The sequence below is a fragment of the Lissotriton helveticus genome, chromosome 4_1, assembly GCF_964261635.1.
Source record: "Lissotriton helveticus chromosome 4_1, aLisHel1.1, whole genome shotgun sequence".
NCBI lineage: Eukaryota > Metazoa > Chordata > Amphibia > Caudata > Salamandridae > Lissotriton > Lissotriton helveticus.
The window spans coordinates 726,381,892-726,408,999 of record NC_136063.1 but is presented as its reverse complement, the minus strand read 5'-3'; the positions used below and the strand labels follow the sequence as shown (position 1 = coordinate 726,408,999).

The following is a 27,108-nucleotide window of genomic DNA, read 5'->3' as shown; positions in this document are numbered from 1 at the left end:
TTGTATCGAATATTCTGCCTCTCAGGGAATGTTCAGGGTGGATCAATAGCCCTCAGCTGTTTTTGAACTGAAAAGCATAACGTAGAGGTTGAGGTTCAACAGTGCCAGACACCTCATCCTAAACTTCCTTTTCAGCCTTATACCTTCTAATGCTCAGACATAATTTGTTGATCTTCCCCTGAATGTTTAAAATAATATTCTTAAGAAAGGTAATAGGGATTAAATTAAGTAAGAACGTAATTTTTGGGAGTATAATCATTTTAATTATATTCACCCTACCATATTAAACTCTTCCATCTCCTCATCAGGCATTCTACTTCTATGGCTATTTGGTTTAGATTTTTAGCTAGCATCTCATGCAGATCTTGAGTAATTAGTACCCCATATATCTTATCACCTTTTTAATGTTCAGGTTGTCATATTTTATCTTCCACATCATTGTCTCTGTTTTTGCTGTATTTAGCCTGGTACTTTACAAAATTCATTCACCAATATCTGTCCTCTTATAATTAAACGGACAAGATCTGCTGCATAGATATTATTTCCACATATATAGCTATCTTGTTTGAGAAGCTTTGAGATTAGAAAGGGCTAATCATATTTGTCATTTCTAATTGAATTGGCAAATGGCTCAATATTGAAAGTGAATCGTAGTAGTAGAGATAGTGAGAACCCTTGCTTAGTCCCTCTGCAATGTGAAATGTATCTGTTAACACACCATTTAATAGAATTTGTGCATGAGAAGACTTATATAAAGCTTTTATCATGTTTATGAATTCCCTGCTTAGAAAAAATGTATGTTAAAATGTCCCAAAGTTATATCCAGTTTACCATATTGAAGGCCTTGGCTGCATCGAAAGTGGAAATTGCTAGGGGGGTTGTAATATGCACTGCCACATCTATTGAGGCTATTAGAAGGAGTGTCAAGTCATGAAGCGGTGTACATGGAGTGAAGCCTTTTTGATCTGGATGGATACTTGTAGGAACAATGTCTGTAACTCTGTTAGCCATGATTACGGAAAAAAACGAATAATCAAGATTTACTAAGAAGATAGGTCTGTATGAGTCCCTTTTTTCAGATCTTTATTTGGCTTTAAAATTAATACTATGGTAGCTTCTTTCCATGAAGAGGACATTTTCACTTTTATTCAATATATTGAGTTAAACATAATGTTTCAAATCAAGGCTATCTTCTCTTGTAATTTCTTGTACAATGTACTTAGTATGCCATTCAACCCTGTCACTTTCCCATTCTTCATTCTTCTTATTTGAATTATGATTTCTTCTTCGCTGTTCTCTCTAGCTAGGGCTGTGGATGGGCCTGCCAAGAGTGCTTGTAATTGTCTATCTGCCAACCACAGTTTTATCTCATTTGGATCTGGGATAATGTTTTCCTTATATAAAGTACTATATGTTTTAAGCATTCAAACTTCTAAATCTCCGGTTTAGTTCTTTCTTTACCAGTATCTTCCTCTGTTAATGAGTTAATGAAGTTCCTAGTGATATCTGCTTTTTTCTTCCATGCTAGAATTGCCACAAACTTATTTACATATTCAAAATGTTGCTGTTTGCTTGCTTTCCAGCGTTTCTTAATGTTCCTTTCCAAATTAGCTTTGAATTTATTCTGGGCATTTTTCATACCTTGGATTAGGCCAGCTACTGTGGAGTTGTTAAAATGTGTGATTGGACTTTTCTTTCACACTCATTTCTTGCTTTAACTCTCTTTCTCCTGGGTGTTCTTGTTGTAATTTTATGCAATTTTACTAATAAGCTTGCCATTGTAAACTGTATATGTCTCCCATAGTATAATAACGTAAGTTGAACCCATATTCAGATAAAGAAAAATTATTGCCTCCTATCAAGTAAGTTCTATATAACATGTTTGTCTAAAAGCAATGTTCTGTTCAAAGTCCATCACGCTCTGAACACAAGGCTACAGCAGAACAGTCTAACTAGTGAGCAGTAATATGACTTACATTTTTTACTACTTTAATCAAAGATTTCTCAAGAAAGTTGTAATATAGTCTTCCGTGATGGCTGGTGCAGGTAAGAGTAGTGAGGCGGTGGGCAGAGGTGGGAGGGGGAGTCAAAAGACGACGACGACGGAAAAAACATTTTTTTTTAAAAGGAACGCACACTTACCTTGTGCTCGCTGCATCACCGAGGTAAATGGTTTTCTTTTTTTTTTATTTTCCCTTGTTGTCTGTCGACTCTCCCCCCACCCCACTGTTCTTAATCGCACCGTCTGTCACTGCTAGTTTGCAAAAACCTCCCTATTTCTTACTGTAATAGATATACCCTTCTGACTTCCAGCCATCTTGCACAGATGCTGCAAACTTTTGGAGTAGAAATGCATTTACATTTAGTGGATCTATCCAGATCTTATTTCAACAGAGTGTTAAAATCTCCTCCACTCAGGTAGAGAGAAGGAGCATCTAACAGATGCGTCTCCAAAGAGCCCAGGGGTGCGGTGTCATCATGATTTGGGAAATAAGTACCTGCACACGTGAATGTCATTTGTCTGATACACAGGATAGTGAAAATGTGTCGGGCCTGATTCCAATGCAGTTAGGAAGGCCTCCTAAAGAGATTTGCTCCGTCCAAATGGGATTGGGAACGTGTCTTTCCGACCAACTCAGAAAGATTTCCGACCGAATGAGTATGATGCGAGTTAGGCATTAGGAATATCCCAATCCGAACCCAACAGCATTTGGAATGACTGAGCCGTACGGAGCAGAATCGTACGTGTCTACATTCCGCATTTCTGAACGATCAAGTACGATGCTGAATATGGACAGCCTTTCTGAATCGTGGCATCCGACTCAAATCGGCAGTCGGAATCAGGCTTAGGGAGCTCGTAGTGGGCCCCCCTGCACCCTTAGCCTTCCCAATTGGGCCCATGGGAGTACCCATGGGTCCGTCCTTACCAGCCATGCATAGTGTGGCAAGCACCAGGGGATGCAGATTTTCCCCAGCCACCCCTTTCTTCAATGGGAGCCTATGCATTTGGTCAGAACAAAGGCTTCCATTGAAGTCAATGGGAGTTCAACCAAATCGTATCTGGAAGCATCCGGATACATCGTACTCGGTCGGTTGGACTCTCCCGATCCGATTTGGTCAGAACCATTCCCAAACCCATATGGTTGGGAAGCTTTCCAAACCGCCTCAACATCGGGCCCTCGGTCGGAATTACACGTTCCTGATCCGGTTGGGACAGAGCAAATGCCATTATGAGGCCTTCTGAACCGCTTTGGAATCGGGCCCTAAGAGTGTGCTTGAGTCAGAAGAAATCAAAATCACTAATAATTAGAACACAGAATATAGTGATGAATGTTTCAGGAGGGTTGGCTTTTAGATAGTAATGTGCAGTTCCTGCTGGACCCACCTGTTCCTCACTCCACGGAAAAGTGCATTGCCTCCAACCTCTTCTTCAGTGAAAAATACAGATCTGAAAGCACATCAACAACCCCAAGCTTGCTTCATTTCTTACACCCATAACTTCCCATAGACTACTACATTGGTCATTCTTTCAAGTCCTATCCCTTGCAGATCTCGCCAATATACTAACTCCCTCAAAGCCACATCTTCTGAAGATGCTATCTTACTCTCTTCCTTCGTTAAATTAAAGCTGTCTCTGGGTAAGCCCTCTCAACCCTGCTTACCACTGTCAAAGCCTACCTCACTCAAGGCATATTTGCAGAAGCTCTGAAGACAGGCAAGATCCTCCCACTCCTAAATAAACCTACACTAGACCCTGATGACCTTGCCAACTACTATTCCATTACTCACTGACAACCCTTCTGCAAAATCATTGAAATGGTAGTCCAATTTCAAGATCACATTAAGACTACCACTCTGGCTACAGATGATGCTACAGCATGAACTCCATTATTTTACACATTGCAGACAATGACTTCCTGACCACAGATAAAGATATCCCTTGCCTCTTGATACTGCTTGATCTCTCAGCTGCTGTTGACACAGTTGACTATGCAACCCTCATAAGCACTCAAGAGTCTCAAATGGGATTCACTGGCAATGTCCCCTACTGGTTCTCCTCCTACCTTTCCATTGAACACCAGCTTGGCCACATGGGTAGTTCTGGGTGCCAAAAACTCCTGAGGACCTGTGGAGTTGCCTCGGGTTCCATAACGTCACCTGTCTTAATTCATTTCTACATGAAACCGATTGGTGATCTACTCACAAATAAAAGCATCAAGATTCACCAACTTGCTGATGATGAACAACTTTAATTTAAAGTGTTCACTGCTTCACTGCTTCAGACATCCAACTCCTTAAACACAGTTTGAACATCATCCACACCTGGATGTCCAAGGTCTAATTGATGCTCAACCCAACCAAGATAGAATTCCTACTATTTGCCAAGAAACAGTACAAACCCAGCTCAATGACTGCTTTGAAGGCCAACTTTCACTGGCTGCCATTCCTCTTGGATTCACCCTGCCCTCCAACCCCATCCTCAAGGAACACAGTGTCAAAAAATACAAATATGGTCTGGTACCAGTTCTCTATTCTAAATAAAATTAAACCATTTGCTTCAGAACTGAGTCCTTGCACTCTTGGATCTAGATGGCGGGAACGCCCTGCTCCATGGCCTTCCAGACAACACAGGGCACCTATTAAAGGTATAAAACATTCTACAGCTCATCTCAATTAGGGCATGAGAAAATATGTTCATATTACTAGGCCTGGGTGTGAAATTCTGCTTCGCAAACTGAGTTTTTCCCACTCCGCGCAGTGCGCAGATTTGCGAAAAACTCCGCTCCGTGTAGCAGAGTTTTCTTCTCGCTCACTCTCGCCAATGTTAAGTTGTCAAGGGTGAGCAAGCAAAATCTTACTCCAGACCACCTGTCGGTGAGATTTCTCAATGCGGGCGGTTCCGGATAGCCGCTACTGCTCACGTTGAGAAATCTTCCGATCCGAGGAGAAAAAGTTGACTATGCTCTTACTACTGGATGCAATGCTAGACAAGCGCAATATTACGGTGAGAGAAGTGCAAGTACTGCTAGGCCATCTAAAGTTTGCATGGCAGATAGTGATAGCTGGGAGGACATTCTGTAGGAGGCTGGAGCTATCTATGTCGGGGTTACATTAGCAGCATCATCATGTTCGATTATCAGCAGGAACCACAGAGGATTTGAGGATGTGATCTTTTTTGTTGGAATCCTTTAATTGGGTGCCCTTAGTGGTACCAGCAGAGTTGCTGTAGGACGTGCAAAGCTACTTGTGGCAGGAGGGGTAGGATTTGGGCAGTACAGGGACAGGAAGTGGTGTGCAGAACACTGGCCTGTTAAATGGAAGTGGGGAGGGCAAAGTATCGCGTTTTTGGAATTCTTCCCGCTGGTGGTCAATGTGCTGCTGTGGGGGGACCTGCTGGCACACAAGAAAGTTATTTTTCACAGACACAGGAAGAGGATTGCTAAGCAAATGTTGTTTTCTTATGCATGTTTTTGTTGTTTTCAGGTTTGGTTCCAGGCCCGGAGGTCTCCAGTGGAGTTTTTTTCAGCAGCAATGGCGTTCATCTATCTTACATGGGAATGCAATTGTATCTGCTTCAGGTTCAGGAGGCCCTGGCTAAGGTTTTCGATGTGTGCTAAGTTCATACGGGTTTTGAGGGGCAGAAAAGTTGTTGGGGGATTTTCTGGGTGGCGGTTGGCAGACAAGTTGGTATGGTTCAGCCAAGTTTAATTGTTGTTGACAGTGGCAATCCAGGCTGAAAGGGAATGGGTAGACAAGGTCATGCCTGGACTAGGTAGGATGTTTAAGGTTTATTCGGTAGTTAGATTAGTCTCAGGTCAATATTTGTTGTAGATATGCAGGGGAGGTTAAAGGTCCCAATTGCTTAAGATCATCTCATGAGGAGGTACAGAATTGCAGGTTTGAGCTGTGTGGGGGAGGGTTTTTTGGGGTGGGGGTAGTTAACATAGGTAACTATCTTGTATAGTGAGGTGGTAGTTTTGTATAGCGCAGGCCCAGGTTTATAATTACGATGAGCACCTGTTTCAATAAAAAGCATCCTTTTTACACTATTCTGGTGTCAGTGGTTTGTTCTGCCTCTGTGTTTCCCAATGGGGATTTGGGGGGCATTTGATAATTTTGGGAATGGAGCAATCCACACGACTGCTCCACAATTTTGCACTGGTTGGGCTTTCATTGGGCTACAATGCAGGACAGGTATAAAACGGGGCCATTTTGGATACCAGCCACCATTTCATTGTGGTAACCCATTGCTGGTAGTAGGTGGCAGAGAATGTTTGTGCTCCCTCCCAGTCCTAAAATTGTCACGATTCGCTCCCTGTGCTCTCGTGCCCACCACCAGGGGGCCGAATTGTGGGGGGTTCCAGTGTTCTAATATGCCTCCAGATGCTCACCTGTATAAATATCCTAACTTCCAGGCATTTGGACACTTATTGGGAATTGATATCCATTCCCAATCCATCCCGGGTTTTGTGAAAGCCAGCCTGCTTATACATGAAGCTAGCCTATTCATGCCTGAAACTCCATTACCCAGAATTCCCTGTTCACTGCTTTGTCTCCACCCCTGCAGGCCAAGGATGGGTGGAGGAATTCAGCTCACCTGTGGCTGGCTGCTGCTAGCCTGCTCACACCTGATGCATATGATTACTGTGAGCTCTTTTAAGCCCCAGCTCCATTCAGCCCAAGGTTGGTCATTGTAGTTGTTTACCGGTGAGACCAATCCTTGTTTCCAGTGCTCCTGAGCTTTTGCTATTCTTGTTTCCTGAGTTTAATTATGCCTTGATCCTGATCTGCTGCTGTTTTCCCTGTTCCTGGATTAGCACTGGCTGCAGTGCTACCCTGACCCCTGAGCCTTATTATTCCTTGTTCCTGAACTACAGCTGTTTCCCTTCTCCTGAATTAGCACTGCTTGCAGTGCTACCTTGTTTCCTGATTCCTGAGCTATAGTTAATCCTTGTCCCTTGATTCCTGAGCTATAGCTAATCCTTGTGCCTGAATTAGCACTGCCTACAGTGCTACCTTGTTTCCGGAGTTCCTGAGCTATAGCTATTCCTTGTACTTGAATTAGCACTGCCTGCAGTGCTACCTTGTTTCCTGAGTTTCAGAGCTATAGTTATTCTTTGTTCTTGTTCCTGGGCTTGGCTATTTCTTGTTCCTGATTTGCAGTGCTCTCCTGACTCTTTGTTTCCTGAGCTGTAGATATGTCCTGTTTCCTTGAACCAGTACTGCCTGCAGTGCTACCTTGACTCCTGAGCTCTAGTAATTTCCCTGTTCCTGAACTAGCACTGCCTGCAGTGCTACCTTGACTCCCGAGCCTTACCTCACTTCTTGTTCCTGCCCCAATACTGCCTTCTATGCTTCTTTGTTTTCTTGATTCCTTTACCTGCACTATTCTAGTATACCCTTGTAGCCTCCTCTTCTGTATATCCGTTTCCAGTCCCTGCCTTACTTCCCATTTCCTTGGTTCAAGTTCTAGTTTGCTGTCTTTCTATTCTGCTGTCTTACTTCTGTTACCTTGTTTGTTTGTTACCTGCTTTCTGCCAAGTGTGCCCAGTCATTTCCTACCTTTCATGTTAAGCACTCCTCCTTGCTAGCTCCTTGTCTATTGTGCTTGTGTTTAGTTCTACCCCTTTACTGTTACTGCCTTGCGCGTTCTTGTTTGATCGCCAGGATCCGTGGGCACAGCTGACTACCTAGGTGGTGTTTCTTGTTCACTGTGAGTATTGTCTTTGAGTTACATGTATAACATCACCATAGGTATAAGCTCCACAGACCCTGACTTTGTATCCATATCTTACATGTGGGTATTTGCAGTCCGTATCTGTAACCGCAATTGTGGGTAAGAAACTTACTGAGCTTCAGTCTTCCTGTGTGTCAGCTCCTGAGTGCTTTACCCCACACCCCCCTTTATTGCTAATGTTGTTTCATATATGTCTTCCACATTCATCCTGGGTGTAGTTATTCTGAATGCTAAATTGCTTTGTGAGTGCCCTTCCTTTCTAAGTCTTACCCATCTTGTTCACTTGTACAGGCTTCCTCTTTGGATCCCTTTTTCTCCTCTGACTCCTGTATGATCCTGGGCAGCGATGTACTCCTCTTCCTGTGTAAGTTTTCTACCCAGTTCCCAGTCCTTGCCCAAGTCCTTCACTGTGTTCCCCACATAGTCCCTGACACAAATTCCGCTATATGGGGATTTTTATTTTGTTTGGGGTTTATGGCATTGGTGGCTTTTGGTTGGAACATGTATGCAGGGGTAATAGGGAAATGCTTGGTTGTTGCTTTGAGGTAGGTGCATAGCTGGGAAGACAAGTTGGCTTGGTTTAGCCAAGTTTTTTTTTGTTGGCAGCAGGAAAGGGGACGACGGGTAGGCATGATCACGCTAGGACTTGGTAGGAAGTTCAAGGTTCATTAGGTAGTTAGGTTAGTTACAGGTTAACAGCTGCTGTAGACATGCAGGGGATGTTAAAGGTCCCAGTTGCTGAGGGGTGGGGTAGTTAACGATGGTAACCATCTTGTATAGTGGGGTGGTAGTTTTGTACGGCGTTGCCCCAGGTTTATAATTGTGATGTGCACCCGTTTCAATGAAAAGAGGCCTTTTTCACACTATTCTGGTGTCCGTATTTTGTGCTGCATCCCGTATTCCCAAAAAGGTATTTTCTCTGTGAATTTTAGAGGGGGGAAATAATAACAAATTGTTTCGGATTCTTTATGACAAAAACAATATTTTTAAAACGTGTGCATTATTATTTAAAGTCAAATATAAAGTGATTGGGTATTCTTAGTCTTCATTATTGGGCCGGAATTCCTTTTATGCTTAAATTTGTTTTTTCTTTGGCGGTCAAACGTTTTCGTACGTCACTTGTGAAAAATAAAATGTGCAAGTAAGTCAGCTATCTTGTGTGTATGTAGGTGGCAGTGTTCGCAGCAGGTTCTTGCGGAGGGGTAGAATTCAAGAGGAGGGGTAGAATTATTTTGATAACAATGAGGCACATTAACATTCTATTGTGTGGGTGGGGTATGTTGAGGGCGGAGCAGTACAGATGTAGACAGGAATGTCGCAGATGCAGAATGTTTAGATAGATGGAGGTGGTCTGTCTTCTATTTTTCCACTTTGCGTACCGATAAAGCATGACTTCTACGACAAGGCTGTAAGCCTAGGGTGGTTAGTTTACCTAGTTCCAGAGAAGAGGGTCGCCTTTTTCAAAACTAATGGAAATCGGCGTTAGATGTTAATACACACGACACTAGCTGGGCATGTTTCTCCAAAAAATATCAGACTTTTTATTTTGTAAAGATATATTTGAATACATCACTCCTATGTTATGTAACACAATTAAAATAAAGTTCGAAGCTTCAAAAGCCGTGGGCACTAGTTTGAGTTTTGTCACCTCGCAGTGCCGCCAACGGCGGGGGGGAGGAGTGCCATCACTACTAATAATCTGTAGCGGTTGGTGGCGAACTCGAGCACTGTGGCTTACTTTTCGCTTGTGGACAGGCAAGGTTTCCCTTAAATTGCTTCCCTTCAAGAATTACTGCCGTCAGCGGCGACCCCTATTTACTGACATGCCCCGGTCGTTACTGATCACCTGCCTCCTGATATGGGTGCAGGAAGGAATAAACAATGCGTCACGGGGCGAGGAGGGGCTGGTGAGTCGCAATCCGTGGGGTATCCCTTTACCTGCGCCCTGGAGCGCGTGACGTCATGTCGCAGGTGAGGCTAGGGTTCCGGCGCTGGCCCCGCCCCACCCTCTGGAACGGCCGCTCCCTCCCCCTCCCTCCCTGGCGGCTCAGGCTGAGTGAGGGTGGCTCCATTTTACTCCCGTGTGGGATCTTCGAAGAGCCCCCGTATCGCTGCTGTGGAAGCCGGAGTACAGAGACCGGAGAGGCCGCTCCTCCCTCAGCTCTGAGATTGCTGCTATGGCCGGGCTGCCCGCTCTGTTCCTGCTGTTGGTGAGTGTTTATGCCACCGGCTACCTCAATTCCGGTCTCTTCCCTGGTTAGAGTTTGGTGTCTTGTTTCCAGGGAGGAGTTTTCCGGTGTGGAGGAAAAAAAATGTTTCCCCACGATTCTGCTTTTGGGGACTCTTGCTGAGTCTGCAGAGTTTGTACGACCCTCATTCTCGTTTTCAAAGCAGATCCACCCTCTTATACATAACACACCTTGTTTTAACATCACTTTAACCGTTCCTACCACTGTGGAATGTTGTTTTTGTTTCATCCTACTAAGTATTGGTGTTATTTGGTAGCAAGTTTGTTCAACATAAATCCGCAATCTTTGAACTGAAAAGGCTGTCCGAGAGCAATTTTTGGTGTGTAGATTGTAGACATATTGAGAAATGTTTGTTACTAAATTGCTACTTTGATCTTTACAGTTTGTTAAATTGTAATTTCACTTCCTGTTTGTTTATGGTGTAAACACGGTAATTAAAGTTTATATTAATGCTTTTCAACCGTTCTCTTCAGAACTGTGTGTTGCTTCAGGCTAGTGGGTGTGAGGACTTGAACAGATTTTCTGGAGGCCAGTCACACCTTTTTAACTGACAGTCACACTTTCAATTGGTGATGGTTTGCAGAATTCCTCCTCTTAAGTTATGGCGCAGACTGGGGGGAAAAATCACCTTATTGAAACAGAAAGCGGTAGGGTGGGCTATTTATTTGTGAGGTGTGGCCCAAGGGACAGTGGTGCTGATTTTGGAACAAGAAAACTAGGTTCGAGTCGTGACGTCTCCTAAACACATTGTGTTTGTAAGCAAATCGCTTAATCTACCTTGCCTAAAAGAAGAATTCGACCACGTATAATGTGTAATTCGGTGGCTATGAATAGCGCTATAAGTTCTTCGTGTCAAGATCGCACTGTATAAAACTGAAAAGAACTCTTGAATGGCATTACTGCGTCTAGTTCATTGCATCGTCCTTCACTTTACAATTGGTATGAATAATTAGTCATTTTTATACAAGAGCTGTGGTTACTGCGTAACATACACAGTAAACATGTTATGATGATCTTGCAAATTATTTTTTACAAAGCTACAGTTGAATTTGCCAGATATGCTTTTAGAATTCGACTTGGTCATCTCATACTTTGATAAACATGTTCTGTGCCTATGTTTACTATTTTGAATGCCTTTTGTGATGAGTTATTTGTTAAGTCAATAAAATGTTGTTACATGCTTCGAATCTGCATGAAACTGTAAATGTTTGCAGTACTCCAAGTGGTACGGGAAGGGGCTTGACGTGCCCATACTTATTTAATTTAAGAAAAGCAGTCCCCCCCCCCCAACTTTTTGTGAAAAGACAGCCTTCCAGGACAGCAAAAGTGTAATGCAGAGCGCCTCCCAGTGAAACCGAGGGACTGGCAGCCAGCTAAACAAGATTTCCTGCCAAGGTACCTGCTTGTGTGAAAGAAATGTAAATTAGCACTACTGGTTAATGTGCAAATGTAAAGGGTGCTTGCAAGCCGGTATTGGCTTTAATTAATGGAATTCCTTAACTCTTCCTAATGATGACACGTATTTTTCAGTGGTTGCAAGGAAGTTACCATCTGAGCTGTGAAGTGTGTGCTTTTAAAGGACCGCCATAAAAAAATTGCACTAAATACGCTCTGGGTTTTTAAAATGTATATTTTGGAAGCACTTTATCTTAAATCTTTTTGCGCATTTTGTAGCAGCCTCTGATTTTTTTGTGTGTAATGCAAGTTTAAAATAATGACTTGCATATTCATAGTGCTTTCTTTCACAGACTGAGACTTCATAGCACTAAATATACACAAGTATTCTCCACTGCACCAACCCGGATTCACTTATGAGGCTCCTGTTTACAGATACAGACCTCTGCAGTACATTAACTAATAGAGGTTTCATGATGTACGATTATGCATTTCCCACTGATTAACTTAACTTGCATTTATTTTTCATGTAATCTGTGCCTATTTTATATGTAGTTACCTGAAGGTGAAAGACAGAAACAAAGTGACAGCATGTTTTTTTTAGCCATGCCTTTGACCTCGCGGCTATGCTCGCTCACTCACCCTGTCGCCCCCTCTCGCATGGCTTCACAGTTCCAATACTTCAACTCAATTCGACCACTGGTTTAATGTAAAAATACAAATGTACAGTATGCTGTTTACTGTCACTGTTTCGTGTCCAATCCCCCTACTTCACACCACATTACAGGGTTGATTGGTCTGAACGGTAAACTAATCACCCCATGCTGTTCTGTATTTAGCATCTTGTTTTGGACATGCTACTACCACTGTAATAAATGTACCCTGTTAAGCCATCCACTGCTGCTTGGATCTAGAGGGCTGCACTGCATGATGTACCCACAAATACATACATTTAACAATATCTCATAATGAGCTGAACATTAGCCTTGGGTGAGCCACTGAAGGCTTAAATGTGGCTCCACCTCGACTTGGACGAGAGAGGTAGTTGAGTTGAGTGTGTGAATGAAAATTAGGGATGTGAAAGGGCTAAGTGGAGAGATGGAGGGTGGAGAAAGGGGGGGGGGGGAGCGAAGAAAGGGGAGCCAGAAAGAAATAGATAAGAGAGTAAAATACATGGAAAAACTTAAGATGGCAAGAGAGAGGAAGTCAAAGCCAATAGCAAGATGGAGTAAGAATGTGAGAAAGAATTGTTCTTGCCAGTTAGTCTTGTTTTGACTCTTAAAGCCAAGATGTTTCACTGGTTTGGCTCTTTGCATTAATTCTCTAGCTTGGCTACCTTTACTAAACATGCATTTGGTGGAATTGGCTGTTGCCCTAGGTATATGGAATAAATCTGGGAAACACTTTTACACTTGTAGGTTGAACTGAATTTTATAGAATTTTCTATTAATGGATACATTGTAAAGTTTTCTAGTATTCTATATGGGTAGTAAACTATAATGTGGTTGTTCTCCACTGAGAGGTTTCGATTTGAAATTCTACGCAAAGGTAGCAAAGCTTTAGTTGCTGATGAGGCTGCTTGAAACCCTTAAACATCAAACTTTTCAGCATTGAAGTCTACCCCATTTACAGTTTTCTTGTTCATACACTATTTTGCACATGCCATAGCATGCTAATTTGATGCATTGTCTTTGACTGCCTTAGACCTCCTGTTTCGCAACATCACAGTAACAATGGCAAACATACTTGTATTCTGGCACTCAACCCACCTCTCCCTTGCTTCCAAAGTTAATGTTCATTAAAAAAAATGTTTATCAAGAAGGGGGAGAGATTGGTGGTAGGGCTTTTATAATAGGTCCAGCGTACTTGCCCAAATAACAGTGGAACAAAAGGAGTGGTACGCAGTTCCTAGGTGAAATAGTCGTCACCTTAACCCACCTAGACAGATGCGTCTGGTGAAGAAAGTAAAACAGGGGTCGTGTCAATAGAAGAGGAGGGGGATTCCTCCAAGTGGAACTAGGCTCTCACACACCCAGCAAGCTAGGTGTCATGCTTCATCATTTGAGCCTGCTCCTCGTTGGACCGGCGCTGCAATGCCCAACGGCCACCCTTAAAGGGGCTCTTTATCGGAGATCTTTTATTCCTTGCCGTAAGGGTGCAGTGGGGGTGAGAGGGCCTAGTCTGATGTAGATGGTAGATGTATGTATAGTGGTTTAAAATAGGTTAAGGATTCCTCTGTGATACTTTATTCATTTGGGTACCTTACCTGAAGTAAAAATAATAAAGGAGGGTAGTGTGTTCTCTGTGTTAGGTGCAGGAACCTCTACTCCACTCCTTGGTGGTCGACACGTTTCTCACCATAATATTGTCTAAGGGAGATCTTTGGCAATTCTTCAGGACCGTTAAAAAAATAATGAAAAAACAGGTAATGTCCTGCCACTCACCCCAGCTGCCTTAGCAGCAAATCCTGGAAGATTATTTGTTTCAATACCCAGCATCACCCACCCTGCCTGGGCATTAGAGGCAAGTAAGGCAGGAAATTCAAAGGGAGAGCTCAGCCAGTAGTATTGCTACATTTGTTTGTTTGCAGGGCTTACACTGTTTCCATATTATCGACCTGCACATGTACACTCGGTAACTATGCTGTATATGACTGTGGTCTTATCACTGATGTAATATGTGAGGTCATTACAATACCATAAGTGATGTAATATGGAAGGCCATATGCAGTGCATGACAGGGACGTAAGGTATAATTAGCTCAGTAAACTATAACTGACGAATTTCAGAGGTGTTTTGATATTTAATCATTAGTTTGACATTTTTGTTTCAACACTTTACTATAACGTCACCCTAACCATTGGTTTTATCAATGAACTTCTAATCCTTAATTTTTTTTTCAACTAAGATCGAGAAGATGGGTAGGCTGTGTAAAATGGTGTGGGAAGTGAATGCTATATTTATGCAGATATCATTGTCTTTAACTATTTGTTGCCCCTTTTAAAAAAACATTATGCCTCAAATTAATTAAAATCATCCCACAAATCACCTCCTATTTTTATCCCTGTGGTTTCATGCTTGCATCGATATCCTAATGCTCATTTACTTCGGCCTGCTCTTCATGCATTCAGAAGTGCCTCACTTTTTTTGTCTTGATTACAAAACAATAGCATTCTAGTTGCTCGTTAGAACTTTGTGGTAAAGCTGCAGTTGATTACTAGGAGGTTAACTGACAGACTGTTGTTTGGAGCCAAGCCACGCCACTCACTACGGACCTCCATTGAATCAGCCTGCTGAACCGCTGCTGCTCGCCGGACCCGCTGCGCGGGTCCCGCTTCGCGGTGACAGCGGCTGTTTGTTTGTCTGCAAGGGGTATCAGCTGGTGACCGGCAGGGCTGCGAGGAAACAGCGGGTGGACTCCACGGACCAGGAGTCCCCGCGCGCCCGTTTTCCAGCTGGGCTCCTCTCCCTGCCGGCCCCGCCCCCATCCACCGCAACCATTTAGAGGCTCTCTGTCCTTCCCTCGGCGGATTTGCTGTTTGGAGCCAAGCCACGCCACTCACTACGGACCTCCATTGAATCAGCCTGCTGAACCGCTGCTGCTCGCCGGACCCGCTGCGCGGGTCCCGCTTCGCGGTGACAGCGGCTGTTTGTTTGTCTGCAAGGGGTATCAGCTGGTGACCGGCAGGGCTGCGAGGAAACAGCGGGTGGACTCCACGGACCAGGAGTCCCCGCGCGCCCGTTTTCCAGCTGGGCTCCTCTCCCTGCCGGCCCCGCCCCCATCCACCGCAACCATTTAGAGGCTCTCTGTCCTTCCCTCAGCGGATTTGCTGTTTGGAGCCAAGCCACGCCACTCACTACGGACCTCCATTGAATCAGCCTGCTGAACCGCTGCTGCTCGCCGGACCCGCTGCGCGGGTCCCGCTTCGCGGTGACAGCGGCTGTTTGTTTGTCTGCAAGGGGTATCAGCTGGTGACCGGCAGGGCTGCGAGGAAACAGCGGGTGGACTCCACGGACCAGGAGTCCCCGCGCGCCCGTTTTCCAGCTGGGCTCCTCTCCCTGCCGGCCCCGCCCCCTTGGTAACCTGAGGTCTCCTATAAAGAGGAGTGGTCATACCCGCAGCGCGGGAGAGCGCCGGGAGAAGCCCGGGACAAGGGCGGGACCGTCTGTGGCCGTCCGGGGCCGACAGCGGCCGGGCTGGGCTTACTCTCTGTGTCCTTATTAGTTTTTAATTTAACTTCTATTTTTTTAGCCCGGTTTCACCCTGTTGAGATCCATTGAGTGTGTGCCCTTGATTTGATCTCACCATTGCAGTTTTAGTTACTACTGTGTCCTTATAAAGGTTAATATCATTAGTTCCTTTCCCTTCAAGATGTCTAGTCCCGAGGCTAACTCTGTTCTAGGCATGTCAGGGTCTACTTCTTCCTTTCTTGGCCCCCTGGACACATTTTTTGCAAAAATAAAGAATGAGGCTGGTAGGGAGCTTATTCTCGCAGAGAAACGAACTGAGCGACGTCTCTCTATCGAGAAGTTAAAACATAGACCCCTTCAGTTCCAAGATATAGTCACAGGTCCTTTAATAGATTTGACCACACCTACAGATGTTGTCAATACCTCTCCCCCTATAGAGGATATCCCTCGCATTTTTTTTAACTCAGTCCCCCGATCAGATAGATACTATAACTATTTCTGACTCGATTCCCCCTTACCCATCATTCACACAACCTATAGTCTTAAGTCCTAATCAAAACGAACTGGCTTCTCTTTACGACAAAAGCATACCTTCTCCGGTATTTACCCCAACTGAGCCAGATCTACATCTTCCCAACAGACCCGATGGAAAGTCTTTAAAATCACCTATTAAGGTCCCTAGTAAACATCTTAAGGGTGTGGGTGGCTCTCCGCCGAGGAAGAAAAGAAGAAAGTATGTATTAAAAAGGAGAATCGTCCCTCCCAATAATCCGATGACCCAGACACATTCTCTGCCTACTATCCCCCTAGTGGATGGAACAACGGAGATATCGGAAAATACGATCCCTAACTCGATATCTGTGCCTAGTTATGCAGGGCTATTGAACGACATTGACTGCCTTTTAAAGGCTCTAATTCTTCCTCTAACAGAACGGATTATCAGATTAGGTGAGTGTGTCGACCAAATTCGGCAAGAGCTGAAGGGTACTTCGCCCGGTATCCCTTATGTCTCCACCAATATTAGTCAGCGTATAAAAGCTCTCCAACAACCGAATATTGGGAGTAACACCCCCAAATCAAATTCTCCGTCATTAGCGGGGGCCAATAAACCAGTGCAGGTTAATAAATCCAGTGATAAACCTAAAAATACTCTCGCCACAGCTACTAACACCACTAGCAAAAATATAGGGACCCATAATATTCACTCTAATAAAACAAAGTCTTTTCCTATTGCATCTAACCCTGCCAGAAGAAGCCCAAGGGACACCGCTGATCTACCTCCAGAGAGCCTAAACTTTGTCATTGTACTTACAGGGGTCCCCCCACTGCCACCCGGCAAGTATGAACCTCAAGACAATTTAAAAAATAAGGTCATCTACTGGCTGCGGAAACATAGACCACTTCCCTCGCATCTAAATGGTGACATCGTCTCGGTCAGGCGATGTAATTGGGTAGGTACTAGACCTAAGGACGAAGATGGCGATGTGATCATTGTCAACTTCAAAGACCATAGACTAGTCACTTTTATTAGTGATTGGTTCCCCGGGACGGGTACAGGGGGGATTTCAACGCACAACTTAGGTTATTTCTATCCTGAATCTATGCTGAAGCCACCTCCTCCTAATATATTACCACCAAGGCACATAATTCCCAACCCTAGGAATAGTTGGTACCAAAAAAACACGTATGGAGCCCTAAAACCACGGATGTTAGCCCAAGCGCCGAATATGGCACAAATTCCATCTTCCTTTCAACCTAGGCTCACCCCACTTCAACCCAAGAGCCATAGACCATTTGTTCCCCATAAAATAGATCTCCCAATGATGACAAGGGGGCAGAACCCGTATGACCCTACTTATGGTTCTCATTTTCCACTCTGCCAGCCAATCCAGCAACCGCCAAAATATCAAAACCCTATTTTTGGCAGTAATTGGGATAATTGGGATAATTCTCAATCGTATAACCCCAAGGATACCTGGAGCATACCTCTGGCCAATCTTTTTCACCCTTTTTCACAACTGGATGAAAATGAATGACTTCAAGAGCAAGTTACAAGAAAAAAGCGACCGGAGGAGCCCCAGAAACATCTGTTTTCAACTATCCAATATCCTTTGGTAAGCCCATTGAAGGCGACTAAAGTTTATACGCGGCCAAGGGAAAACTCATCTGGAGATAGCCCGATGTTTAGTGTTGCTCCTTCCCTTCAAATAAATACCCTGAATTATTCCAGTGTCACTTCTAGGACCCCTTCTCTCACCACAAATACATCACCCCTGCGATCGCAAACTTCTCCATTTAGTAAAGGCAGTTCACTTGTGGTTGATAGCAGAGTATCTTATTTAAACACCCTTCTATCATGGAATGTGGCAGGGTTAGCAAGTAAAACCACTAACTCAGTTTGGCTGGATGTGATACATAAGCATGATATCCTGTGCTTCCAGGAGACATGGTGTAATGAAGAGCTACACTTGTTAGGGTATCAGACTTTTCATTCTCCGGCCAAGCTCTCAACATTGGGTCACAATAAGGGTGGGCTATGTATATATGTCTCAACATCTGCAGAGGTAAAGGTTAACAAAGTGCTTTCTAGTACGTTTTTTCAAATTTTATCTCTTACCTGGGGCTACAGAGGGAACATTGTATTGGTGAATTTTTACAACAATATCCCTAATGGCGAATTGGAGGTCACTATGATTAATATGTGCCGGCACATTGCTATAGCTGTTGACCTATCCAAGGGGGCAAGAATAATCTGGGTCGGTGATTTTAATTGTACCATCTGTCCACACACCGACTCGGCTTGGACGACTATGGGGGGGAGGAACCGACACATTTTGTCCATACAAAGTTGGGGACATTGTTAAATGATATCGTCTTCAATTTTGATTTTTCCTTTGCCAATCAGAACTGTGTCCTGCCTGCACCCTTTGAGCCAACCTTTTTTGGAAGGGGTTGTAAATCAACCATCGATTTCATACTAATAGCACGTGCTAACCAAGGTTTTGTAACCTCATGGGAAGTTGGAAAAGATGTATCCAGCGACCACTATCCCCTGATAATCAGTTTAAATATAAAAGGACGCACTGAAAATAAGGGAAATACCTACTCGTACCCATATAGGGTCAATCTATCTAAAACTAATGGCTACGTGCTAAAATGGGAAAAAATTATTCCTAGTACGTTCTTACAGAAACTAATCACTAATTGTGCAGCAGACGTGAACGTATGTCTGGATCAACTTGGGGCGCCAACCACTGTTATGGCAGCTTTTGCCAATATCGCTAACTATATTAAAAAAACGTTGACCCGTCCTCCCAAAAATAATCCCACTAAGTCCGAAGGATGGTTCAACGGAAAGTGCACAAAAGCTTTAAAAGAGGCACTAGCCGTGAAACCAAGATCCCCCGGCAAAATTCGGGAGGCCAGGAAATTATATAAATCTGCAATGAATGAAAGAAGACTGGCCTTAAAAAATCAGGCCTGGGAAACACTGAGAGTTGCTTCAACACAGAAAAACAGCACTCAGTTTTGGAGGTTGGTCAAAACCCTCTACCAACCAAGGGATGACGGAAACAAAATAGACCTTGCTATAACTGCCGAAAGATGGTTTACCCACTTTAGACAGCTATACAACCAATCTAGCATAGTAGACATTCCCTTATCCCCGGGGCATAAATCAATAGTGGATAAAAGTATAATCAGCAGCAGAGGTTCAAATTCCACGCCCCACCCATTTCCGATAGACTTAACCTTTACATTAGGAGAAGTCCAAGAAGCCATTAGGGAAAGCGCACCAGGCAAAGCAGCTGGTCCCGATTGCACCCCAGTAGATGTTTACAAGGCCGAACCAGATTTCTGGGCCCCTTTGCTCACTAATGTTCTGAATTCGGGAAACCGTAATGGGTTCATTGAATCCTGGTTCGGATGCCATAGTGGTACCTATTTTTAAAAAGGGCAGGCGAGATGACCCGACCTGCTATAGGCCAATATCCCTGCTGGATGGCCTAATGAAAATAGCAGGAAGGATCTTATTAAAAAGACTCCAAGTATGGGAGGAAGATAATAATGTTGTGTCACACTTGCAGTATGGGTTCAGGAAAGGTTTGGGGACACTTGAGCAGTGCCTAAACCTTTCTCTCCTCACCTCCAAGTATACTCAGGCCAGAGGGGGAGCACTTTTTATAACTTTTGTGGACCTGAGCTCCGCTTTCGACTGCGTCGACCACACTTTATTGTGGTCTACGCTGGTCGACCTGGGTATTGATGACCGAATAATCATCTTCATCAAGGAGCTGTACCGCAACTCGGGGGCAAGAGTTAGATATGGCAAAAAGGGGGAGTGTACGGACAAATTTGCATTGTCAAGAGGGGTAAGACAAGGATGCATCTTGGCGCCGTTGCTTTTTACGTATTACATAAATTCTGTGGGGCAATATCTTTCCCTCTTCCCAAATGACTACCCCACCGTGAAAGGCTCACCAACACCCATTCTCCTTTATGCCGATGACGCGGCAATAATGTCCCAAACGCAAGTGGGCTTACAGAGGGCGGTTACCAGGTTTGCAGGTTACATGCAGGAGAGAAACCTTAAAGTAAATATAACTAAAACATTCACCATGCCATGCACTAGTAAATTTAATAGGGCCCCTTGTACCATATTCCTGGATAAACAAAAACTAGCTACCATCGATAGGTTTTGCTACCTAGGGGTCGTGCTCGACAGGAGGTGTGGTTGGAAGCCGGCGATTGCAGCCAGAAAGCTGGCTTTCACCCGTTCCATAGGTGCCTTGCGCGCCTTTTCTGACAGGCTAGGTGGTAAACCAATCAGGGAGCTGATCCAGATTTACCGGGCCAAATGCGTCTCCACAGCCACCTATGGCGCTGGCCTATGGGGCATTGAGAAGGACTCCACCCTGCAGAGCAGTGAAAATCAATACATCTGCTATTTGTTAGGAGTGCCTAAAAGCACTTCTACGTTTTTGACGCATATTGAGACAGGTGTGAGACACCTGAGTGACATCATTAAGATGTCTCCAATCCTTTTATGGCATAAGGTGTGGACAACACAGGAAGCTGGGTTCAATAGGGACCTCCTAGAAGATTGCTTAGCCCTAGACGGGGTTGCTAATTTTAGATGGCTATCCTACGTAAGATCATTTCTAACAGAGTTAGGACTACGGGAATACTTTGAAAATCCAAGTTCAATGGAGGATGTCTCTAGATCAACTCTCAAAAAAATAATAACTACACACCTGGATACTATGAGATGGAACCGTGAAAAACTTAAACCCACTGTTTTAAACTTTCAGGAAATTACCCCCAACGAAGGTTTGCAAACTTATTTGAAGGTCGATCCCAGTCCATTTAACCGAATGCTTTTGTCCCGCCTGCGCCTGGGGATCTTCTTCCGTATGGTAACCCTACCTGAAGCCAATAACTGGTCGCATACTAAGCTGATCTGCCCTTGTGATAACATCGCGGTGCAATCTAATATCCATATATTGTTCTTTTGCACGCTGTACTCTAACCCTAGAAAAGTATATTTGATACCTTTACTCAAACGGTGGGGTCTAAGAAACTGTAGGCCAGCTTTTTTGAAAATGTTAAGATTAGAAAATGACCATGTGATATTTGCTGTCTCATGCTTTTTAAGATTAGTCTTAAAGTATCGTAAATCTATGTGATATAGCATCTCTATCCTGGGTCTTATATAGATCCCTGCTGTTGTGTGTTGATATTTTATTGTAAATTTTTTAACGATGTTTCTTGCTGTGTTTTTGTGCTTTTATGATTTTATGTTTAAAATCGAATAAAGCTTACTTACTATTACTATTACTACATGTTTCAGTCTATATGTTAGGATGTTTTTCCTGACCTGGCTGATCATGAGATTTGGGAACTCATAGAAGATGTGTCCTCATTTAAGCTTTCTAGAGCTCTAAGCTTATTTCTGTGAGAACCCCTCATTTTGGTAATTTCCAAAGAAACTAATTTGTTTTGCATTATTGAATCCATCAAGATGGTTTCAGGTGTGCAACCCTAGTCATAAATATAGAATGTTAGCATGCGTAAGTGTTCCTTAGAACACCATGGGAAGCTGTGGTAGAACACTGAAGTCGGCTGATCTGCTGCTGCTGTTTTAAGTAATGGCAGACTTTATTTTGACATGGCCGAGAGAGTATGTGAACGTACAGTAAATAGGCCTTCTTTTTAGCTTATGGAACACTCTCCATAACCTCTATGAGAAAGTCATGAGAGAAAACAGTTTTCTTTCACACATGGTTCATGAAACCCTGGCAAAAGATCACAATTTTGCACAAGGAAAAATCGCCCTTAGAACCCATCACAAGCCCTAAAATTAGTATGGTACCAACATCAAATAATCCCATTGTGAGAAAATCAGTTATCACTCTTTTATAGGTGCTCCTTTTGCACCCTCAAAAACAGGCTTTCTTGAAATGTACTTCAATTAGGACCATGTCCCTGAGTTTTAAATTGGCTGCCACAGCATGTTGTCCATGTGCTAGCCAATCAAGGTGGAAGGATGCCCCCATACCCCTTAGTGTTAGAATGCGTTCATCCTACCTTCTTATATCTTTTTTTTCCCATACATTTTCAGTACAGATGGACCATTTCCCTAAATCCCATAATATCTGATTGAGTAGTATGCTTTAAAGGGGCCAGTCTAAACCTATCTGAACATCAACAATCCAGGTATAATTAACTTTTTAGCCAGGTTTTGAGCACCGAGTACCTCTTAAAACATGATCTTCTCAAATGGCTGAACAAATATACACCAAATAACGAAAAGCACACTTTGAGTTATTCTAACTTTCTGCCAAAGCTAGTGTAATTTTGGTTAGTCTTTATTGCTTCCCCAAATTTCCCACAGGAATTAATGTGGGAAATTAATGCTTTGCGGACCTCCCACCGCTTTTTAGGTCTCACCTAGCGCAGCGTGCATGTCCTGCTCTAGGAGATGGCTCTTGGAATCACTTCAGACTTCCAAGAGCCTTCTCTGTGTGGGTCTGCCTCCTCCCACACATCCCATTGGCCTTTGCCTGTGGCTTTCAATAATTGAACAATGAATCATTCTGGTGACCAACATCACCAGACCCTTCCCGCACAGCTTGATGGCAGAACTCCTGCCTAAATTAAATCATCGAATGCTTGCGTTTACTTCTTTCTTGTTTAATTTTCATTCAATGTATTTGTTCAACTCTTTCATTTCATTAAACCTATTTTACACAAATTATAAATCAACAATCAGTTACCATATTTCATGCCCTGAGCTAGACATATGATTTCCTGTCTAACCATGAACTGATACAGAAAATGTATATACAAGAGATTAAGATTTCTTCCAGTCCCAATGCATTTCGGGAATGATCCCTTCGCCAGGGACACTGTAAAAAATAAACATGCGAAAACATGTATATTAGCTAACATTCAGCACATAAACTAGGTAGAACAATTCTCTATCAATAAATAAAAACTATGTGACTTGCTCCATTACCCCTCTAAGCATTGTGCGAAAGATGTGATGATATAGTGAAGATGAAGGTGAAAAAAAGAATCCAGGCGAAAAACAGTCTAACTAAACATAAGCTTACAATAGCGTGAGTCGATGGATGTGGCTGACCAATGGCCATTCAATATAGACAGCTTCAACGAGTTCAAATCCGTAGAGCCCGGTGATCTGCAATGATGTAATTTAAATCAAACACCGCTATTTCTTGTCACGAAGTCTAGAAGCCAAACATTACTTATATTATTCTGCGTGATTTTATAAAGAGCCTTATTTCGACCTTTCATGCTTTGTACTGCGAGTGTGCTTATTTACTTCTGCACCTCCACAACATTGTTGTGTTCTGTTTTGCTGTTTTATTTAATACAACTGTCAAGACAGCCAATATGCAGAAAGCGGCTAAAAGAGTTTTACACTTATACACGCCTTAGGAATGCCTGAAATCTTGGTGAGTGATTTGTTGGTCTCCATGTGTGAGCTAGGCGAATACAACTGAACTTTCACAAAACATGCGAGTCCTATGATTATTTGCCAACTAATGCACATCTCCGAGAGAAAAGAAATTCTTGCATCGATATGTATAGTAAACAAGCATATGCAGTGCAATAGGTCTCGCATTTGTGAGAGTTTAAGCTATTAGCATTGTAAATGATAATGCCTTTTATTTGCGTTTAAAAACCAAAACTTAAATAAAAGGCATTGTCATTTACAATGCTTTTAGCTCAAACTCGAGTAAATGCAATACCTATTGCATTGTAAATGCTTGTTGTTTTTGTTTTTTGGTCAAAGCCTCCCAGATAGCTGGCTAAATACATTTTGGGGACGTTAGGAAATCATCCCTAGGTATGCTTTCTCAACCGTTGCTTACCAGCAGCTTTATGGTTTGTGACTCACATTTTCTGGCTTTCGATTTGCTGGCTTTATCTTTTTTAGGCTGCCCAGAGTGAGTTCATCCCTCCCAAGGAGCAAAGCCTTTTCACACTACCTCTCCTTGTATTCTTTCACGAGTGCTCCTTGCTGCAAACAGGCCTTTAAATCTTGTTCTCATCTTGTCATGTTTGCTCTGCATTCAAGGATAGAGGGCAAACATCAGGTTCTGTCTTTATTGAGAGCTTGGAGTTGACTGTTCTTTCTCTGACTTCAAATTGAGAGGCTTTATGTGACCAGCTGGCTGGATACGGGGGTATGAAAGGTTTTTTTTCTAGCACACAAAAACCTTTAAAAGAACTGTGCAAGTATTTGTAAACTGTAGTTTCGTTAGTTAAAATGTGTGTCTGTGCAAGTGTATTGGTCATTTTCAATTAAAGGGCAACATGCATACTCCACTCTCCTCTGCACCACTCGATGCCACTCAAATCTATGACCCTGCATTGTACACTGCTAAATTCTATGCAGCTGCACTCTACGTTACTGTACTCTACAACACTCCACTCTACAACACTCCACGACAATGCACTCTACAGCAGTCCACTCTGCGCTCCACCACTGCACTCCACTCTGCGCTCCACCACTGCACTCTTCTCTGCAGCTCTCCGCTCCACTCCACTGCCCTCTGTGCCACTCTACTCAACACCACTCTACTCAACACAAATCTGCTGCACGCCACTGCACTCTGTCACTGCACTTTACGCCACTCTGCACCACTGTACCCTATGGCACTGTACTCTGCCACACTGCACTCTTTACTCTGCATCACTTCACCCAGTGGCACTATATTCTACTTTGCACCATTCTAAGCCACTGCACTCTATGCCACTCTACTCTGCACCACTGCACTCGACTGTGCAATACCCTGTGCCACTACATTCTACGACAATGCATTGTATGCATCCGAATTCTATGCTGTTGCACTCTACACCACTACAGTCATGGCCACTGGAATTATGTGGCACAGGAGCACTAAATTATGCAGCAGGTTTGACTAAATTATGCAGCAAGAAAAGCCAAATTATGCAGCATAATGTGGCACAATTTGTGATAGTATTACTTAATTATTTTGTCATTTTCACAGCATTGGTTTCACCTCAGTAATACAAGTTTAACGTCCAAATATATCAAGAATAAAAAAAAAAGTAAGAAGTCGACCATTGTAAAGGGCCTTCCTCTGCGCAGCAACACACGTCACTGCATTTGTAGTAAATTTTTAACCGATTGTGGTGATGGGAGCCCATCTCCTGCATTTTTGTATTGACACAACAGAGTACATTTTCAGCTAGAGTATCTTGATGACCATCAACAGGTTACTTCACCATAAATCTTGGTCATAATACCAAGATGGCACGGAACAGTGCCTGAGGTTCCCAGCAGACATGCAACAGTGCTACAATGTGCATGCTCTCTTTATGCGAGGTCTGCCTCAATGCCGTATGACCGTGGACTGGCCTGCCACACTTAGTCTTGTGGATCTCTTTTGCTATCTTGGTATGATGTGGGTGATGCTATGTCTGGATAGGCCCTTTTGAACGACTCATAAAATGACAGTGCTGCATAGTAATCAGTTGATAGCCTACCAGGATTCATGTTTTGCCTAGCCTGACATATCAACCGCTGGAGACTCTTATGTTGTAAACATCGCAGCTGTCAAGTTGAAGTCTTGTTGTTTATCATCTCAACTGAAGTCTAAATTAGTAAATGTGTGATTTCCCAAAGTGAGTTTTACCGTGCCTTTTTCTGGCTGTAAAAATGTCAGTGACAACAGCTCACAGTTTCTGGCATAGTGTTTTGCATAAGTAGCAGAAAATTATTCTCCAACTTTGAAAAGTGTGCAAACTTATCTCAACCCAGGGCTAGTTTAGCTGAGCCCCGTGATTTGTTTTTTTGTGTGTTCTCTGAAGAAGAAATCTGTATGCTCTGCGTATGTGGTTTTGGGTTAATGGTAAATGTGACATGCCCACTCCCATGAGTGTTTCATCAAGACACAATAACTTGTATCAGGAGCAGCTAATGGCTACCCTAATTGTCGTGAGGTAGGGCTGCGGTACCCGCTGCTGGTGAATGGAAGGTAGGCCTTGCGCAGGGGCGGAAGCGCGCACAGAACACCTATGGACCACACTTTTGGCTCAGGTCGGAAGTGACGACCACGAGTGGCCGCACCACTTTTATTACAGCCCCGCAGGCCACGCCTGGCCTGCGGATGTAGTGGATGGGTGAGTGCTGGAGACTAGAGCGCCAACTGTTACATCCCTATCCAACTCAGTTCTTTTCCACAAACCTAACAATAAACCGGCTTATACAGTTTAACACATTAGTCCGGTACTTGCACTTACTCCGGCTGAAGGTATCCAGGCACCTTTAACAGGCATAGTCTCTCAGACACTGGCTTGCGTGGGACTTTGGCCTCAGGCTGTATCTTTGGTTGCCGGTGCACCCACTGGTGGGGCTCAAGTGGGGGTCTTCAGCGCGGGCTCTGGACTGAGATGGTGGGTTAGCCTCGGGAGCCTCCTCCGCTCTGCCACATGCTGATTCTTCTTCTCCCTCTTCAGGTGTAGCACAGGCCATGGGTCTTGTCTGGTTACTTGGTCTCCCGTGGGTGTGTCGACGGGACCTCCTTGAACCAGGAGAAGGATCGAGGTACCGACGGACAGAGCGGGACCTCTATGTCCTGAGCGAGCGCCAGGCGAGGTGAGGCCTTCTCCCAGCAAAATTGCGGGAGCAGTTGGTTTCACAATACCATGACTTCATCTCCTACCAATCCATTCACATAAAACTGGTAGGTTATTGTCCTAGGCATGGTATGCACTTTCACTGTTACTCTCACCATTACAGTTGCAGTTGTGTCCTACTAGGTCCTGAAGAAAGCCTTCCCAGGCTGAAACATGTCGACCGTATGATTTACTCATGAATGGTAATATTTGTTTACACCCATTCACACTCTGCTTTTAATGTTGGCACCATGGTGACCGCCTTAATAAAGTTTTATTAGGCACTATGTTAGTCAATTTTATCTCACCACCTGTTCACTAGCACTTATGCTTTATACACTGCAACTTTTTTCACTTCCCACAGCCC

General features: G+C 43.7%; 1 protein-coding gene and 1 long non-coding RNA gene across 2 annotated transcripts in view; both read left to right on the top strand.

Moving 5' to 3' along the window:
• Positions 1 to 5,892, top strand: part of LOC144827310 (uncharacterized) — a 56,689-nt gene extending 50,797 nt beyond the window's left edge. Inside the window, exon 3 of the long non-coding RNA XR_013610128.1 lies at positions 5,485 to 5,892. This is a non-coding gene — a long non-coding RNA (uncharacterized LOC144827310). The remainder of the gene's footprint in view (positions 1 to 5,484) is intronic.
• A 3,877-nt stretch (positions 5,893 to 9,769) lies between these two features.
• Positions 9,770 to 27,108, top strand: part of DSG2 (desmoglein 2) — a 486,965-nt gene continuing 469,626 nt past the window's right edge. The window contains exon 1 of the mRNA XM_078687378.1: positions 9,770 to 9,948. Coding sequence (XP_078543504.1) covers positions 9,916 to 9,948 — 33 coding nt within the window. The 5' untranslated portion in view covers positions 9,770 to 9,915. The remainder of the gene's footprint in view (positions 9,949 to 27,108) is intronic.